The sequence below is a fragment of the Nycticebus coucang genome, chromosome 6 (genome assembly GCF_027406575.1).
Source record: "Nycticebus coucang isolate mNycCou1 chromosome 6, mNycCou1.pri, whole genome shotgun sequence".
Classification (NCBI taxonomy): domain Eukaryota; kingdom Metazoa; phylum Chordata; class Mammalia; order Primates; family Lorisidae; genus Nycticebus; species Nycticebus coucang.
In genome coordinates, this window is record NC_069785.1 from 51,154,283 (window position 1) to 51,172,994 (window position 18,712).

Below are 18,712 nucleotides of genomic sequence, written 5' to 3' on the forward strand. Positions count from 1 at the left end.
TGCTCTTTAACATTGTAATGAAAGTTTTAGCCATTGCAATTAGGGAAGAAAAGGCAATCAAGGGTATCCACATAGGGTCAGAAGAGATCTAACGTTCACTCTTCGCAGATGACATGATCGTATATCTGGAAAACACTAGGGATTCTACTACAAAACTTTTAGAAGATCAAGGAATACAGCAATGTCTCAGGCTACAAAATCAACACCCATAAATCTGTAGCTTTCATATATACCAACAATAGCCAAGCGGAAAAAACAGTCAAGTACTCTATTCCCTTCACAGTAGTGCCAAAGAAGATGAAATATTTGTGAGTTTATCTAACAAAGGACGTGAAAGATCTCTGTAAAGAGAACTATGAAACTTTAAGAAAAGAAATAGCTGAAGATGTTAACAAATGGAAAAACATACCATGCTCATGGCTGGGAAGAATCAACATTGTTAAAATGTCTATACTGCCCAATGCAATATATAATTTTAGTGCAATTCCTATCAAAGCTCCATTGTCATACTTTAAAGATCTTGAAAAAATAATAGTTTGTTTTATATGGAATCAGAAAAAACCTTAAATAGCCAAGACATTACTCAGAAATAAAAACAAAGCAGGAGGAATCATGCTACCAGACTTAATACTGTACTATAAATTGATAGTGATCAAAACAGCATGGTACTGGCATAAAAGCAAAGAAGTAGATGTCTGGAACAGAATAGAGAACCAAGAGATGAATCCAGCTACTTTCCATTATTTGATCTTTGACAAGCCAATTAAAAACATTCAGGGGGGAAAAGATTCCCTATTTAACAAATGGTGCTGGGTGTAGTGGCTGGCAATCTGTAAAAGACTGAAACTGGACCCTCACATTTCACCATTAACTAAGATAGACTCTCACTGGATAAAAGATTTAAACTTAAGACATGAAACTATAAAAATACTTGAAGAAAGTGCAGGGAAAACTCTTGAAGGAATCGACCTGGGTGAATATTTTATGAGAAGGACTCCCCAGGCAATTGAAGCAGTATCAAAAATACACTACTGGGACCTGATCAAACTAAAAAGCTTCTGCACAGCCAAGAACATAGTAAGTAAAGCAAGCAGACAGCCCTCAGAATGGGAGAAAATATTTGCAGGTTATACCTCCAATAAAGGTTTAATAACCAGAATCCACAGAGAACTCAAACGTATTAGCAAGAAAAGAACAAGTGATCCCATCTCAGGGTGGGCAAAGGACTTGAAGAGAAACTTCTCTGAAGAAGATAGATGCACTATCTACAGACACATGAAAAAAAGCTCATCATCCTTAATTATCAGAGAAATGCAAATCAAAACTACTTTGAGATATCACCTAACCCTAGTAAGAGTAGCCCACATAACAAAATCCCAAACCAGAGATGTTGGCGTGGATGTGGAGAAAAGGGCACACTTCTGGGTGGCGCCTGTGGCTCAGGGAGTAGGTTCTGGTCCCATATACCAAGGGTGTCAGGTTCAAACCCAACCCTGGTCAAAAAACTGCAAAAAAAAAAGAAAGAAAAAGAAAAGGGCACACTTCTATAATGCTGGTGGGAATGCACACTAATATGCTCCTTTTGGAAGGATGTTTGGAGAATACTTAGAGATCTAAAAATAGACCTGCTATTCGATCCTATAATTCCTTTACTAGGTATATGCCCAGAAGACCAAAAATCACAATATAACAAAGACATCTGTATCAGAATGTTTAGTGCAGCCCAATTCAGAATTGCTAAGTCGTGGAAGGAGCCCAAGTGCCCATTGACCCACTAATGGACTAGCAAACTGTGATACATGTTTGTGATACTGTGATACATGGAATATTATGGAGCCTTAAAGAAAGATGGAGACTTTACCTCTTTCATGCTTACAAGGATGGAGCTGGAACATATGCTTCTTAGCAAAGTATCTCAAGAATGGAAGAAAAAGTATCCAATGTACTCAGCCCTACTATGAAGCTAATTTATAGCTTTCATGTGAAGACTATAACCCAACTATAGCACAAGAATATGGTGAAAGGGTCAAGGGAGGGGAAGTGAGTGGGGTGATCAGGGTGGAGGGAGGATAATGGGTGGGGCCACACCTACGGTGCATCTTAGAATGTGTACAGGTGAACCCTACTAAAAGCAGAATACAAATGTCTACATACAATAACTAAGAAAATGCCATGAAGGCTACATTGAACTGTTTGATGAGAATATTTCAGATTGTATATGAAACCAGCACATTGTACCCCTTGATTGCACAAATGTACACAGCTATGATTTAACAATAAAAAATAAATAAATAAATAAAACTAAAACAACAACAAAAAAGCTCCTAACAAAGTACTGAATGTTTTCCCACTTGAAAACTAATTGTTTACCTTTACTCCCACCATTCCCTTTAAAGCAATTACTTTTGGTTATGCAGTTAAAATTTGAAATAAAAAACTCATAATCAAAAAATAAAATAAACCTCCAAAAGAAAAAAAAAAAAAAGAAAGCAATAAAAGAAAAGAAAAAGAAAAAAAAATTAAGGTATTGATAATAAAGGCAGGGGTGGCACCTGTGGCTCAAGGAGTAGGGCGCAGGTCCCATATGCTGGAGGTGGCGGGTTCAAACCCAGCCCCGGCCAAAAACCAAAAAAAAAAAGATAATAAAGGCAGAAATGGAAGTCTTTGAAACTGTTTTTCTTTGTCCTGACTTGTCCAGTAACTATTCCTAAGCATCTTTCCTATGCCTTTCCTTTTTCAGTGCTCATCTTCAAACTCTACCAGCGGGCAAAGCACGTGTTCAGTGAGGCTGCGCGAGTGCTCCAGTTTAAGAAGATATGTGAAGAAGCACCTGACAACACGGTCCAGCTGCTGGGAGAGTTGATGAACCAGAGCCACGTGAGCTGCCGAGACATGTATGAGTGCAGCTGCCCTGAGCTGGACCAGCTGGTTGACATCTGTCGGTATGCTCAGAGAGCAGCCTGTGGGGACCAGGGGGTGTCACAAAAGAATACTGTTTATATAAGCAGAATAAAAAGCAACATTTCATCATCTTCTCCATGAAAAAGAGCCTTCCCCATTTCCTACGTGAGGGATCCCCTATGATACAAAGCTGAACTTGTTCCTTTCTAAACATCTGTAGGGTGGAAGATTTAGGGCCTGGCTCTGTGGCTTATGGGGCTCTGGGTTTGGAGTCAGTTCTTGACAATGTCGTAAGAAAGACTTTTCCATCTTTGAATGATTAAACCTTTTAGGAAGAAGATTTTCTCAGACATAGTGCTGTTGTTAACTTTCTCATTATATTTTAATTATCACACTGCTGCTCTGCCAGAAACTCCTGTCCAGTACCCTAATGAAGTTTAGTAGTTCTATTCAGAAGAAAGAAGAAAACTGAAAGGAAGATTTGAGCATGATAGGAGCATAGGGAGGGTAGTTCCTGAAGGAATCACTCAGACAGCCAGCATATCCTGCTTTCCAGGTTTCATGTAGGCACTTTGGGGAAATAAGGGCTGAGGTTATAAGTGGCAGTTGAGACAGAAATGCAGTGAGGGCAACTCTTTCACAAAGCCTTTTAATAGCGAAAGCATGAGAAAAATAGAGTAGAGCTGTCCCCTTACCCAACAGGACCTCTGACTTGGGGAAAGCTGAAGACTCTGAAATGCCTGGTGGTATTTCACTTTGGGATGATAATAATTGTGCTGCATACAATTAGTAATGAAAATATAATTAGCCACTTGGCGCCTGTGGTTTGCCTTACTCATTGCCATACTCTCAGCCTGAAAAGTTTAAACTGAGTAGTTCCAGTGATCACAAATGGCATGTGTGACCCAACTTGTCCAGAGACTTGAACACAGAATTGATGAGAATCCCTCTGCTAACGTCAGTGTTTGCTCATTAATTGCCAAAAATCTTCTCCAGCTTTTTTTTATTATAAGTGCTCTTTTCTGAAAATATCAAGGGCCCAGTAAATGGAAGGGACAAATAATGTTCAGTTCTGGAAACAGGAGGAAATGGAATGATCTGTGCAGAAAGCAGGAAGAAACATCTCTGCCTAGAAGGGCCTGGGATGGTCTGAATCCCACCTGAAAAACAGTAGAGGGGCACTTGCCAACCTCCTGGAATCTCTAACGGTCTTTCTCTTCCTGGATGGTCAGCCAGGACTTGTTCTTGTGAAGCTTACATTCTTGTGGGGAAGAGAAATGACAATTAAAAATAACTTGAGTGAAGGGAGAAGTACTATAAAAAAACAAGAAGGGATAGAGACTACCAGGATTACATGGAATGGTAGAAGGTGGCTCTGAGAAGGTGATATTTGAGCAGAGACCTGAAGAAAGTGAGGAAATGAGAATAGCAAGTACATGTGCCTGAGTTGGGGACTTGGCTGTCACTTGCAAGGCATGGCAAGAAGACTGGGATGGGAGAGGGCAGTAAGGAAGAGAGGGTAGTAAGCTGTGAAGTAAGAGAGGTGTTGGGATCTACACCATGTGAGTCTGTAGGCCACAGGAAGGACTCTGGCTTTGAGAAGAGAAAGTGGGCAGTAGAAAGCATAAGTAATTCTATGCTAGATATTCCTTGAAGGAAGATTGCAGGTAATTGCTGTGTGGGCAAACGAAAGGAATCAAGATGGCATCTGGATTCCCACACACACACCCACACCTCCGAGAGACTTTGTTCCTCTAAAAGCCACAATTTTTGAAGTCACACTTTACAATTTTGGGTCAGAATGATCTTTCTGTGCCATTTAATATTAGAGCAGTAAGGGGCCTTAAAGACTCAAGAAGACACTAAGAGGTTAAGTGATTTGGACAAGTTAACACGATGAGTGAGTTGGAAAGCCTGGCTTTCAGTCCCATGTTTTTGGCACACATGTCTCTTGTCCCTTGGAGAAGGGTATGATTTCACTTAAATGGGGGTACTGAGATATGAATACACTCAAATGTGAGTCATTTTTTCCTATTTTCATCTTATAGCTTTGAAGCTTTATGATGGAGGCCGTGGTTCTCATAGTTTCTAGTATTTGAACATTGGGCCAAGCCCTGTTGAGCAGGGAGGCAATGTGTAGAGTAGGATAAAAATTGGGCTGTAAGTTAGAAGGGGCAGTTCTATCTCTGCCTATTTTCTTTCTGAGCTCTGTGACTTTGGTCTGTTGCCTAGCTTTATGATCCCCAGTGTCTTACTCTGTTTTAGCAGTCTACAGTTCTATACATTTTAAAAATGTAGTTCTAGTGAAAGATTTTGTAACTATATCTTTAATGGGCATGGAAGAGAAATTTTTATTCATTGTTTAATTTTATTTATTTTTGTAAACTACTTTCTTAATGGCAACTACAGTATTTTTAAAAAAATTTTTTTTAAGACAGAGTCTCAAGCTGTCGCCCAGATAGAGTGCTATGGTGTCACAGCTCACAGCAACCTCAAACTCTTGGGCTAAAGTGATTCTCTTGCCTCAGCCTCCCAAGTAGCTGGGACTACAGGCATCCGCCACAAACACCCGGCTATTTTTTTTGTTGTAGTTGTCATTGTTGTTTTAGCTGGCCTGGGCTGAGTTTGAACCTGCCAGCCTTGGTTTATGTGGCTGGCGCCCTCCCAATTGAGCTTCGGGCACCACCTGCAACTATGGTTATTTTTAACTGTATCATTTTCATTTGCTCTATTAATTTTCTGAGAAAAATTATGTCCAGCATAAGGAAGTCTTTTCCTTTCCTCTGATTGTTTTTGTTTGGAAAGCCAATTACTAAGTATTAAAATTATCTTCTACTTATTCTATAACCATATAAAGTTCAAGTTTGCCATATTGAAAGATTATCTTCTGGCATTTTGGAAATGTTAGCCAGAATAGTTGTCTGGTCCTTAAGTTTCTTACTTAATTAAACTTTTTCTGTTCTGTTACTGTGACTAGCAGGTAATATTCTCCAAATATTTCAGTTGGTGGCAGGTTACTGAGGTCCTGCATAGCACAACAACCTCACAGGAGGATAGATCACGGGGAGTTAAGTAGATGCAGGCATCGATGTCATTTCTTCCTTCAATCAGTATGGGCTTCTCACTTGGGTATTTATGTACCATAAAAAATTGCAGTTTAATTTCCATTTTCAAGAGCTGTGACACTTTCATCTCTGTGGATGTCCTAGAAGTGATAAGGGAAGAAGGAGGGGGTTCAGCAGAATGCACAAGATAATGGGAGTAAGATAAATGACGGTTAAAAACTGGGGAAGACAGATAGTGGAAGAGCAGGTAGTAAACATGGGGAAGTAGTTGAATAAATGAATCATGGAGATACTCTTAAGGCTTAGTTCCTTCTGAAGCCTTCTGACTGTCTCACTGGACCAGGCAGAGATGTTGGATGTGCTGAAAAGGGCCTTGGCAGGGCCTGATGTGCGCCACTGTGCCACGAACTGAACCTCTGGCAGGGTATTACTTTGTTTAAAAACCAGCACCACCTCCATACTTCTCTGCCGCCTTTAACAATGTTAACGTCAAAGGGGAAAGTGTGACTAAGGCTGGGCAGCCTGAGCAGGTTGGTTGTCTTCCAGAGACCAGAAGAGGGAGGAGGGAAGCTGAAGTGGGTTTAGGAGGAGTATTGCCAAAAATAATCTTTAGATTACCTTCCCTGGTGCACAGGTAGCACTTTAAAATTCCTTTAGTGTTTCTAAAGGTCTTCTTGGAAACTACTTGCATGAAAAGACAACTAACTGAACGAGTGAACGAAGGACGTGACTGCCTGGAATACCTGAGGTGCTATATATAAACAGAAATCTTAGTGTGATCTGAGCTAGACTTTATTTGAAAGGCAATCTCTAGGTAGTTAGCCTATAGATAAACTTTATGAGCCAAGAGGAGAAGGGGGTGAAGCAGTAGGAGAGATCACCAATGCTAGTTATTTTTTCGGTTGAGCTTTATACTGCTCTTCAAGAGAAAATCAGTTTAGGATCCAAAGAAAAGACCGGGGAGGAAGAAAGAAACTATACTTGTGCAGTTGGGCTTTTTTTTTTTTAAATTGAATTAATGTTAGAATTTCACTGATGTGAAGCAAACTATAATAATGAAGGAAAAGATGATGTTTGCTGAATTACAAAATACCTTTTTTAAGTGAACAAAATGTAAATCTAAAGAAATGGCTAAATTTTAAAGTAGAATTTATTGGGGAACACAAAACAATTTTGAAACCTAGTCAGTTACACATATGTGAGACAGCTCATTTGTCATAGGTCCCCTGGTTTTGCTTAAGACAAAATAGTGAATACCTTTTGTTTCTGTTTGGTACTTGCTGAAATTAATCAGTCCCCAAGCCACTAAGGAATATGAATGACACATTTTAATGCATCAACTAAGGTTACAAGAGTTTATTTGCTCTGTCTTCCTCAGAAGTCTCCCCGCAAGTGACACCATGGCTGGGCTGCTCAGCCTCTTGCACTCATTCTCCTGACCAGGTCAGAATGAGGAAGAATAAAGTGCAAACCCATAGTTAGATGGCCATGAGTGCTCATCTGTGTGTCCTGCCAAGGAAAAGGGAGAGAGCCATTTTAGCTGCACTTAGGGGCTCTGTCTTCTACTCACGGATGTATGTGTCATTTGCTGGACCCAAACCAACTGCTCTTCAATGGTCTCTAGTAGATTACTTTTCAAAAATAGCCTTATGGGCTAATTTTCTTATCCTTTCTCATTTGGACAGTATTTGAAGGGTGTGATTTCTTGAATCTAAAATAATCTAAAAATGTCATTTCTAAGCTGACTGCAAAAATCATAGAAATTATGTCAGAAGGTCTGTTTTTTTGAGATTCTTACCATTTTTCAGAGAGCAGAAGCTAGAAGTCTTTCTAAGTAAAGAATATACTATAACTGCTTCTATTTATATATAATATGTAGTTTTATATTTTAAAATAAATACAATAGTACAGCAGTGATTTATTAAAAACTATCAAATGTCTGGAATTGTGCTGCTCTGAGGTGGGTATGACCTATTCCTAAATTCAACATTTCCTGAAATAATTTATTTAATATATATTTCTATAATATATAAATATGTACTTATTTTGAAATAAATGAAACTGAATTGAAATGTAAGAGATAGTTCCTTACTTTCCGTCTTTCTAGTGTATAGTGCAGTTGGGTCTCTCTGGATCTCCTTCCTTCCCACCATTCTGTTGCTCTGTCTGTGTCTTGCAACTTAGTAAAGCACTCATGGTCAGATCAGTTCATTTAAAAGTAGGAAACTTTAGTTAGGCTACATTTGGTGCCTGAACAGTTAAGTATGTGACTACAGATTTCATTGATAAAGGATCAAAGGGAATATTCCCCATAATCTTCATCCCTTATCTGCTGTAGCCTTGTCTTATAGGTCATACTTTATAAAGCAGAGGCTGCTTTTGTTGCTATGACAAAACCTTCCACATTATTTTCAGTCTAGTTAGCACAGTCATCAATGTGGAACTGGGGAGATTTTAAGAGTTTAAGTTTTTGTAACTCTTGTGTTGCCTTTTTGATGTGCAATAGCTCAGGAGATATATTCTTTATTTATTTATTTTTTTTGGATATAAACATTTATGTTTTTGAGTATTTTAAATTTTAAGTAATTATGCATTTTATACAATAAAATTTGCTGTCACTGCATGTGTGGGTTACAGGTCTGATTTCTTTTCACTTCTTCATCCCCACCTTGACCTTCCCAAACCCACAGCTCTATTTGTACTTGTAAGATAGCATTTTGTCATTCCAGTAAATGAGAACAATTTAATGATGACAAACAAGAAATCAGTTTAAAATTGGAATGTGCTTTCAAATACAAATGCCTATAAGTGCAATACATTTTTTTTTAATTGTTGGAGATTCATTGAGGGTATAAGAAACCAGGTCAAACTGATTGCCTTTGTTAGGTAAAGTCCCTCTTACAATCGTGTCTTGCCCCCAAAAGGTGTGGCACACACCAAGGCCCTACCCCCTCCCTCCTTCCCTCTCTCTGCTCTTCCTTTCCCCACTCCTCCCTCCTCCTTTCTTTCTCTGCTCTCCCTTTCCTTGATCTCCAGCATGTCATTAATTGTCATTAATTGTCCTCATATCAAAATTGAGTACATAGGATTCATGCTTCTCCATTCTTGTGATGCTTTACTAAGAATAATATGTTTCACTTCCATCCAGGTTAACACAAAGGCTGTAAAGTCTCCATTTTTTAAATGGCTGAATAGTATTCCATGGTGTACGTATGCCACATATATCCATTCCTGGGTTGGTGGGCATTTAGGCTGTTTCCACATTTTGGTGATTGTAAATTGAGCTGCAATAAACAGTCTAGTGCAAGTGTCCTTATGACAAAAGGATTTTTTTCCTTCTGGGTATATGCCCAGTAATGGGATTGCAGGATCAAATGAGACATCTAGCCTGAGTTCTTTGAGGGTTCTCCATACTTCCTTCCAAAAAGATTGTATTAATTTGCATTTTGAATGTAGGCATCTAATGCATTAGTTGCATTAGTTTGCAACTATCCACACAATAGTTGTGTTGTATTGGCTAGAACTTCCAGTACTATGTTGAATAGTAATTGTGACAGAGGACAACCTTGTCTGGTTCCAGTTCTAAGAGGAAAAGTTTTCAGTTTTACTCCATTCAGTAAAATATTAGCTGTGGATCTAACCAGCTCTGTAAGAGGAGTGTTAAAGTCCCCTGTTATTATGGTGTTATAGAATATCATATTGCTCAGACTGAGTAAGGTCTATTTCAAGAATCTGGGAGCATTTAAGTTGGGTGCATAAATATTTAGAATTGAAGGTCTTCTTGTTGTATTTTTCCCTTGACCAATACAAAGTGACTATCTTCATCTTTTTTGACTCTAGTTGCTTTAAATCCACATGTATCTGAAAATAAGATTGCAACCCCTTCTCTTCTGAATTCCATTTGCCTGAAAAATAGTCTTCCAACCCTTAACTCAAGAGTTTTGTCTTTTGAAGCTAGGTGTGTTTCCTGCAGATAGCAAATGGATGGCTTGTGTTTTTTAATCCAGTCAGCCAATCTATGTCTCTTCAGTGGGGAATTCAAGCCATTAACATTTATTGAGATCATTAATAAGTGTGGTAGTATTCTATTGATCTTAATCTGTGAGAGTCCATTGCTTAGTTTTATCTTTTGCATCATTGTGGAAGTTAGGTTCTGTCCTTCAATTTTTGAGTTCTTACTTTGCTGTTGACCCATTCTGATGGTCAGTGTGTAGAACAGGTTGAAGTATTTCCTGTCTAGCTGGTCTTGTTGTGGCAATTTTCCTCAGTGTTTGTATATCAGTAAATGATTTGATTTCTTTGTCAATTTTAAACCTTAGCTTAGCAGGATATAGAATTCTGGGCTGGAAATTGTTTTGTTTAAGCAGATTAAAGGTAGATGACCATTTTCTTCTTGCTTGAAAAGTTTCATTAGAGAAGTCTACAGTTAACCTGATGGATTTGACCTCATAGGTCAACTGGTACTTACTCTTGGCAGCTTGAATACTCTTTTCTTTTGTCTTGACTTTGGACAGGTATATTACAGTGTATCTTGGAGAAGCTCGGTTAGAGTTGAGGTGACCGGGGGTACAATATTGCTCTGAAAGGAGTGTGTCAGAATCTTTGGTGATATTTGGGAAATTATCATTTATAATATTCTCTAGTATGGCTTCCATTCCTGTGGGGCATACTTCTTCCTCTTCTGGGATACCTATAACTCGTATGTTTGAACACTTCATGAAGTCCCATAATTCTGTCAGTGTACATTCTGCTTTCTCTCTCTTCTTTTCTGCCTCTTTAACTATCTGAGTTATCTCAAGAGCTTTGTCCTCTACCTCTGAGATTCTTTCTTCTGCATGGTCTAATCTGTTGTTGATGCTGTCTATTGCATCTTTAAGTTCCCTAATTGACTGCTTCAGTTCCTTCAGCTCTGCTATATCCTTTCTATATTCTTCATATTGTTCATCTCTTGATTCTGCTCTTGGTTTTCCTTTTGGTTATTTTTCGCTTTATCAGCAGTTTCCTTCACTGTTTCCATCATTGCCTTTATTGTTTTCATCATCTGTATTCTAAATTTCCTTTCTGTCATTTCTAACATTTCTTTATAGGTGGAATCCTCTGCAGTAGCTACCTTATGGTTCCTTGAGGGGGTTGCTCTGGACTGGTTTTTCACATTGCCAGGATTTTCCTGCTGATTCTTCCTCATAAATGGTTTTTTATAACTGTTACCTTGCCCTAATTTTTCTTTCACTTCCTCTTGTTCTTTAAGTTACCGTGCCTCTGAACTAGGGTTTCAATGATACCTGGATGTTGAGTTCTTCTGGCCATTCGTCCTCATCTTCCAGATGCTGGAATGGCACCTACCAGGCCTATTCATGCTGTACCTTCCTTGGAAGGCCATATTTCCCAGCTTCAAGGATGTCCCAGTGTCCTGCCTACAGATCTTTCAGTACCTGTAAGTCACAGGATGACAGAAGCTACTGCAGAGACACCTGGGATCTCTAGCAGATGGAATAGCCGAAGACAGGAGATATATTCTTAAGGTCTTACTCTTCCCCCAGAAAAAAATGCAATTGTGAAAAATTTACTTAACAACCATGGCTCACCTAATTTTTTCCCTTAATTTAAAGCTTATCAATATAAGAGGTCTCCTAACTGTTAGACCTCTCAGAATTTCTATGGTATATGCCAAAGGGCAAATTAAGCACCAGTGGGAACACTGTGGACAGAACCTTTCTGCCTTTGTTTGTGTAGCTGGGCAGGCTGCTGACCAGCTGCTGGAGGAGACTCTGATTTGTAAATATAAACACCACCTACTCAGGGGCAGAAGGCTATTTATAATAGCATTTATCATGCTCTATTTGGGAAACTTGATCCCTGATGCTTTCAGACCATGTGGTTGATGCAATTCAGTACATTTTCATCTGCAGCAGGCAGGGTGGTGACAAAGAAGCTCTAGAGTCTCAGAAGTGAATGTATTTACCTAGAAAGATTTCTAGCTTCTGCTTCCTGGAAACTGGCAGGAGTATCAGGAAATGGGTCCTCTAGCACAATTCCTATGGGTTTTATAGCCAAATTAGGAACAATACTCTGCATTAGGTTCAATTTTGACAACATAGCTATCAAAAACTGTTCAAATGAGAATGTGTAATAAAATATGTCTAGATGTGCATTGAAGACAATTAAGCCTTGGTGACTTGAGTCCAACAGAGTGTCACATTTTGAGTCTTAGAAAATCAAGTAAGATGGCACCTTATTCTTCAGACCAGGCTATGGTTGGCTTTGATGTCCAGATTTTAGGGTCTTCCTGAGATGCCTCAGTGATACTTCAATTTTCCCCAGCATCTTCTACAACGAGAAATAGTTTGATGTGACTGCATGTGACAACCATTTTCTTAAATTGACAAGCTGGAAATGGGCCCTTTGCAATCCTAGAAATTCAGAATAATCCCCAAATCCCAGGGTCAGAGAGGCATTTTAGTTTGGATAATAGGAGTTTGGGCTTAGGTCAGCTATTGGGCCATGAGCTAAATGTTTGAGGGACAGGAGGATCAGCATTTTTTTTTCCTTCCTTAAACATATATTTTCCTCTGAAAATCATAATTTATTATAATTTCTTTTTTTTTTTAAGTTTAGAAGGATGCAAGCGTCGTTTTATTACATGGCTATGTTGTGTAGTGGTGAAATCTGGGCTTTTAGGGCATTGATCACCCATAATGTGCATTGTATCCAATAGATAATTATTCATCCCTCACATGCCTCTCAGCTTCCCACCTTTGTCTCAGCAGTGGGCTGCTGGATTGAATGGTAGGTATATTTTTAGTTCATTGAGACACTTCCATTCAGTTTTCCATAGAGGCTGTATGAATTTACCTTTCTACCTCCAACAGTGTTTAAGTGTTCCTTTTCTCCATATCCATGACAACATTTATCATTTTTTAACTTTTTAATACTGGTCATTCCAATCAGAGTATGATGGTATCTAATTTTGGTTTTAATTTGCTTTTCTCTCATAATTAGTGATGGTGAGCACTTTTTTCATGTGTTTGTTAGCCATTTATATGTCTTCTTTTAAAAAATGTCTTCTCATGGCCTTTACCAACTTTAAATTTTTTTTTTTTTTTATAGCAGTACCATGCTATTTTGGTTACTATAGCCTTGTTGTATAATGTATAATGTATCAGCTTAGTCTGATAATGGGATGCCTTCAGCTTTGTTTTTTTGCTTAGGATTGCTTTGGCTATTTGGGCTCATTTTTGGTTGCTTGTGAATTTTAGGATTTTTTTCTAATTCTGTGAAAAAATGACATTGGTAGTTTGGATAGAAATTGCATTGAATTTGCTTTGGGAAGTATGTGTCATTTTCACAATATTGATTTTTCTAATCCATGATTGTGGGATGTTTTTCCATTGTTTATCTCATCTATGGTTTCTTTCTTTTTTTTTTTTTTTGTAGTTTTCCTTCTAGAAATATTGAGAAACATATTTGAAAAACTACAATAGATAATAAAAAGAAATCAGTTGAGAAAAACATTGTGGGGAAAATGAATTACTGGTGTGTAATAATTCTAATGTCCTAGAGTAGGGATAACAATTCTATTGATATTTTTCAGAAGTAAAGTAGCTCATTTAGATGGAAAAAAATAAAAAATTGTGCTAAATTAATTATGGAATCTTTACTTTGATAATAATTTGAAATAAATTTTATTATGAAGAATTAGTTAGAAGACGTGCATCTTAACTTTTTTTGTCAGCATAAATTGCATCTTTTAAAGATGAGTGATCCTTATACTAGACTTTGTGTGAGGCCTTTTACTTTGGTTCAAATCTTAGGTTAGTTACTAGTAACTACAATTATCTCTTGCTGTACGGTCATTTATAATACATAGTCATTTCCATCTCCATCAAGCACATCTCATGTGATAGCAAATTCTGAGTCCAATAGAGTAGCTCCAGAAGTCACAGGGAAGGTGGTATGGATCTGTAGGAATAGGATCATCATCCTCTTTATGGAAAGGTGTTTATGATTTTCCGCTAGGGATTAAACAAACTAACCTAGAGTTTCATAACAATTTAGGTTGTCTATTCTCAGGACTGAATTTTTCTATGTGAAATAGCCAAACCTTAAGAATTCAGCTGAAATAGCCACCGGAGAAAACCCCTGCTTGTATAAAACTGCACTTTAAATTTTGATTTATCCTCATTTGGTGTGACCTTCAGATTCAGGTTTGTCTGACTTCTTTTTGTTACTGCCTATTTTGTATTTCCTTCCACTTTCTGATTACTTGTAGGCTTCCTATATAACTCCTTAAGTGGCTACTTTATGGAACCAAGACTACAGTGGGTTATTGCCAGTCCTCATGAAATGAACATTCTGCTTGAAGCTGAAGCCAGGGACTAGCAGTAGATACCACTAAAAATTTCCAAATCACCTTTTGGCCTAGTATAAATTTCTTAATGTCCTAAAATGTTTGACAACAGCCAGAAACCCCTCATGTATTCTCTTCTCAGAACATGTGTAGGTTATGTGTGTTCTACATGTATAAACACCAAATAAATCACTCGTATTTTTATTTATAGCTTCTAATTTTTTTTTCTCATTGTTTTAGGAAGTTTGGGGCTCTAGGGTCACGACTTACTGGAGCAGGATGGGGAGGCTGCACAGTATCAATAGTATCTGCTGACAAGCTGCCCAGCTTCCTAGAGAATGTTCACAAAGCTTATTACCAGAGGAGTGATGACTGCTTAGCACCGGAGAAACAGAGTTTGTTTGCTACTAAACCTGGGGGCGGGGCTTTGGTTTTCCTTGAGGCTTAAACAATGTAAAAAATCTTAAGAGAAACAAACTATTTTTGGCATTTAAGAATTGGCAGGACTTCCTATGCCACAGTAAATTAATCCTCTTTCTGTTTTGTATTATGATGAACAGTTGCTATTATCAAGATGTATTTCCAAAGTAATGGCTGAAAGCTCTCTGGGCTTTAGAATGATTATTTTCCATTTTAAAATATGTTTGTACTATTATGAACCAAGATTATGCTTGAACAGATCTTTTGAGAATAATTTACTGAGATTTATTGATCTGAAGATTTTAAAGATGAATAGTAAAACACATTCAATACTGACTTAATGGGTTGGGCTTGAATTAAACTGATACAACTGAATTGTATGCGTTATTCTTGAATAGAGTTCATTTCTGGTTTCTCTTAGCCTTCTGCTTCCTCAGACATGTCTTCTGTTGTTGTTGTTGTTGATGATGATGATGATGATGATGATGACATTGATACCAGTTCTCTCTCAAGTTGAGCTTCAGTACGCTATGAAAACAATGCATGATTAGAAATTCACAGATTTTTCTGAACATTGTATACTTGATGTGACATTCCCCTAGTTAGTAAGATGGTAAGGATCACTTTTTTTTTTTCCTTGGCAAAAGTGGGATTTAGGAAGAAACTTTAAGACATTCCTTTTTAAACCATGTGAAACCACATAAACAACCACTTTCAATTCTTTTGGCCCTGAAAATTATAAAAATTTAGATGAAAGACGTTAAATCTCTTCCCCTATTCACATTGAAATAGAGAACTATCTAAATGGTAATTCGGATAATTCAATTTGTTCATGGAATTTACTTCCTTCCTACTCTATTGCCATTTCTCAAATGCCTCTCCAATCCAAGAGGTATGCTTACTTCTGGGAAATTCCATTCATGCTTTATGTCCTTTTTTTGGTGTATCTAACAAGGCTTATTTGTATATGTGGATTGGTGTAAGGCAGGTGTGCAGATACATGGGTGACACTGAGTATGAAAAGACAAAGTGGATTCTGGGATTGGTAGTGACACTATTCGTGTTTATCAAGAGTGGGCAGAAATGAATGGTTTTCCCTCATGGACAAACTATAGGAAGCCTTCCCGAATCATAGATCATTTAGATGAAAAGGCATTTTGCTAACATACTCAGATAACTGAGATAAAAGTAGTTTTATGGCATGAATTATCCAGAAAATTATCACAATTTTCTATTATTATTTTAGTTCATTAATGTGCAACTCAAAGATTAGGCATCTTCATCTAGAATCTCAGCTTCAGAGAGGTCAGGCAATGCTGGCTCTAATATTTCTTAAAGGACAATAGTCATACATAAAGTACTAGGAGAGCCAATATTCAATTTTAAAATAAACTACTGGTACATTTTTGTTCTTAGCAGAAAGGTGAATACTCGAGTAAGTATAAGTCAGATTGGTTGAAAGAATTTTGAGTTCTTTAAACCCAATAATTCAGACTTGAATTTACTTAAATTTATAATCCTTTGCTTTTTTAAGCACAGGATTTGTGGTTCCCTTTGTTCACAAAGGATTTGTGGTTGGTACTTAATTCTGTAAAGATACATGGATCACTATAAAAGAAAAATGGTACTTCTCATTGCTTTGCTGTTCCATTTAAATTTTTTGCCATGTGATTCCTTCTTTGCAATAGGTGAGTAAAATTCCCCAGTGTGTGCTCTTCTTTGGGTAATACACGTGGCCATGCTAAGCCAAGGATCTATTCTGTATTTGTTTTGAATTTAGGCTTGAAAAAAAGAACCATGTTTCAATCCTGCCATAACTAAGCAGTGGTCTAGAAATTATGAGAGATGTCAAACTTGTTTGGAAAGGATAGAGCTAAGGCCATTAAAAAAAAAAAAGCATCATGCAGAAAATGTACTTTGAATATGGCCCTACAAGGTGAGTACAATTTGAAATCTGGGAAATATACAGGGTGTCCATAAAGGTCGTGTGCAAATAGTCAACTATTTTAAATTGCACACGACCTTTATGGGCACCGTGTACATTGCAGATGAGCAATGCCTGTGCATACTGGCAAACATAGTGTGTACAGAGGTTCAATAGAGTAAAGGATTTTCTTTGGTGTGTAGTGAAAAATAAGATTGATATATTGGCTTGAGTCAGCTTTTGAAGAGGTCCAAATCCAGGCAGCATTTAAACCAAAGTTTGCAAATCAGCAGCCCATGGGCCACATCTGGTCTGCTGGTTGTATTTATTTTGGTCCCCAGAATATTTAAAAGCATGGAGTATAAATTAGGAGATTTTACAGAATAATCTAGATTACTGACTGGTGGAATATCTGATAACACTTTGGCCTACATGCCTGCAGAGCAGCAGCATTGACTGCTGGTGAGATAGGAGCTGCCTTGTTAGAGGAGGCACAGCTTTCCAGTCTGCCACAGTAGCCGCAGCTGCTTGTAGTTTCCTGATATGCAACCTATTTACCATGTACCACCTGAGGCCACTTGCCCTTTTATTAGCACACTTGCACTGTTGCTTTCTACTAGCAAATTACTATTTCTCTGTGTTCATGTCTCTGTCAATAGTAGGAAAGATAGGAAAAGACCAAGAAAATGGGAGAAAGACTTTGGTGTGTAGTGAAATAAAGACAATAAAGAATCTACAACACCCAGATGTTTCACTACTTTCTGTCACCTTTCTGGCTTATGTAGGAATTTGATTTGATCCATTTTTGACATTATACCAGTAGACAATGGGATTGTTAGATTTTTGAGTGGAAGCCTGACAAGTAGAAAATGAAAGACTTTCTTCTGTTCCTGACTTCAAATGGTCCAACCTTCAGATTTATTATAAACTAGTCTGTACATGTTCTTGTCTGTTGGAAGGGAGGAGGCCCTCTAGCCTTACTTAACAGGACTGCACACAGATAAAGAGGAGGAGGAGACAAGTGAAACCAGAAAGATGGAAGCATCTCCTTTCTTCTTTATTTGTCTCACCTTTGAGCCCTTTTAGAACCCTATCATGTTCTGTCTTATATTTCTAGTAATCGAGGGCAGGGAGCACTTATTTAATACAGCCACTGGTACTCAATATGCTTTTGTTGGATTATTAATGTACAATAAAATACAACTTCAAACACCAATAATTTTCTATTAGTTTGTAATTCTAATTGGATTTAGAGGTTTTCAGTTACATAAACTGTCCCTGGTCAGAAGCAAGAAATGGAAAAAGTGGGCATGAGATTCCCACTACAAGTGTAAAACAGATTATTTTCAGTGTGCACGGGGTTGATTAAATTATAAGAATGCATTCGGTTCTGATACTGTAACTTGGGTGTGACAGTATACATTAATTATGAAATAATCAGTTGTCCAGGCTATATAAAAGAGCTAGAGGAAGAATTCTCAATTATTTTCAGAAAGAAAACATACCAGTTTATGTAGAAATTTCTCAAAGTCTCGTTTAGCTTCATGAGGTTGCTTGGTAACCTTTGTTTGGAGTCTATGGAATGAAAAAAATTGCCTTTATACTGACACCATCTAATAGCCAGTGTTTATGAAGAATTTAATATGCTGGGCATTTTACTTATATTAATTCAGTTACTCTGAAGACAATCTTATTAAGTAGGTACTACTCTTCACCTATGAAACAGGCTCAGTTAGGTTAAGATACCTCCTTCCTAACATTTATACAGCTAGGAAGTAGATTATTTGAACCCCAGGTACTATGACTCAAGTTCTCCATTCCCACCAGTGTGTGCACTCAGTAGCAGCATCCTCTTCAGATAGATGGTTCCTGTAGCATTACCTTAACTGATTCCCTTCCCCAGGCTCTCGTATGGACTGTAAGGAGTGATAGTGGGGAGAGAAGAGTAAAAAAGACTGACAAGAAAAGATACAGGGAAAAAAGAGAGGGATATAGAAAAGGCCAAAGCCGAGGGCACTTATTAGACGGTGAGCTCATTGAGGGCAGGGATCCAGG

The 18,712-nt window shown here is 37.8% G+C and overlaps 2 protein-coding genes across 6 annotated transcripts in view; one reads left to right on the top strand and one right to left on the bottom strand.

Annotated features, from left to right (window-relative positions):
* Nucleotides 1-15,111, top strand: part of GALK2 (galactokinase 2) — a 198,124-nt gene extending 183,013 nt beyond the window's left edge. For all 5 annotated transcript variants that reach the window (XM_053593304.1, XM_053593306.1, XM_053593307.1 and 2 more), the window contains 2 exons: nt 2,741-2,942; nt 14,554-15,111. In XM_053593304.1, the coding sequence (XP_053449279.1) occupies nt 2,741-2,942; nt 14,554-14,761 (410 nt within the window). In that variant the 3' untranslated portion in view covers nt 14,762-15,111. The remainder of the gene's footprint in view (nt 1-2,740; nt 2,943-14,553) is intronic.
* A 39-nt stretch (nt 15,112-15,150) lies between these two features.
* The window catches only part of FAM227B (family with sequence similarity 227 member B), a 216,081-nt gene continuing 212,519 nt past the window's right edge, over nt 15,151-18,712 (bottom strand). The window contains exons 13-14 of the mRNA XM_053595546.1: nt 18,163-18,232; nt 15,151-15,261 (exon numbers count right to left, since the gene is read on the bottom strand). Of these exons, the coding sequence (XP_053451521.1) occupies nt 15,151-15,261; nt 18,163-18,232 (181 nt within the window). The remainder of the gene's footprint in view (nt 15,262-18,162; nt 18,233-18,712) is intronic.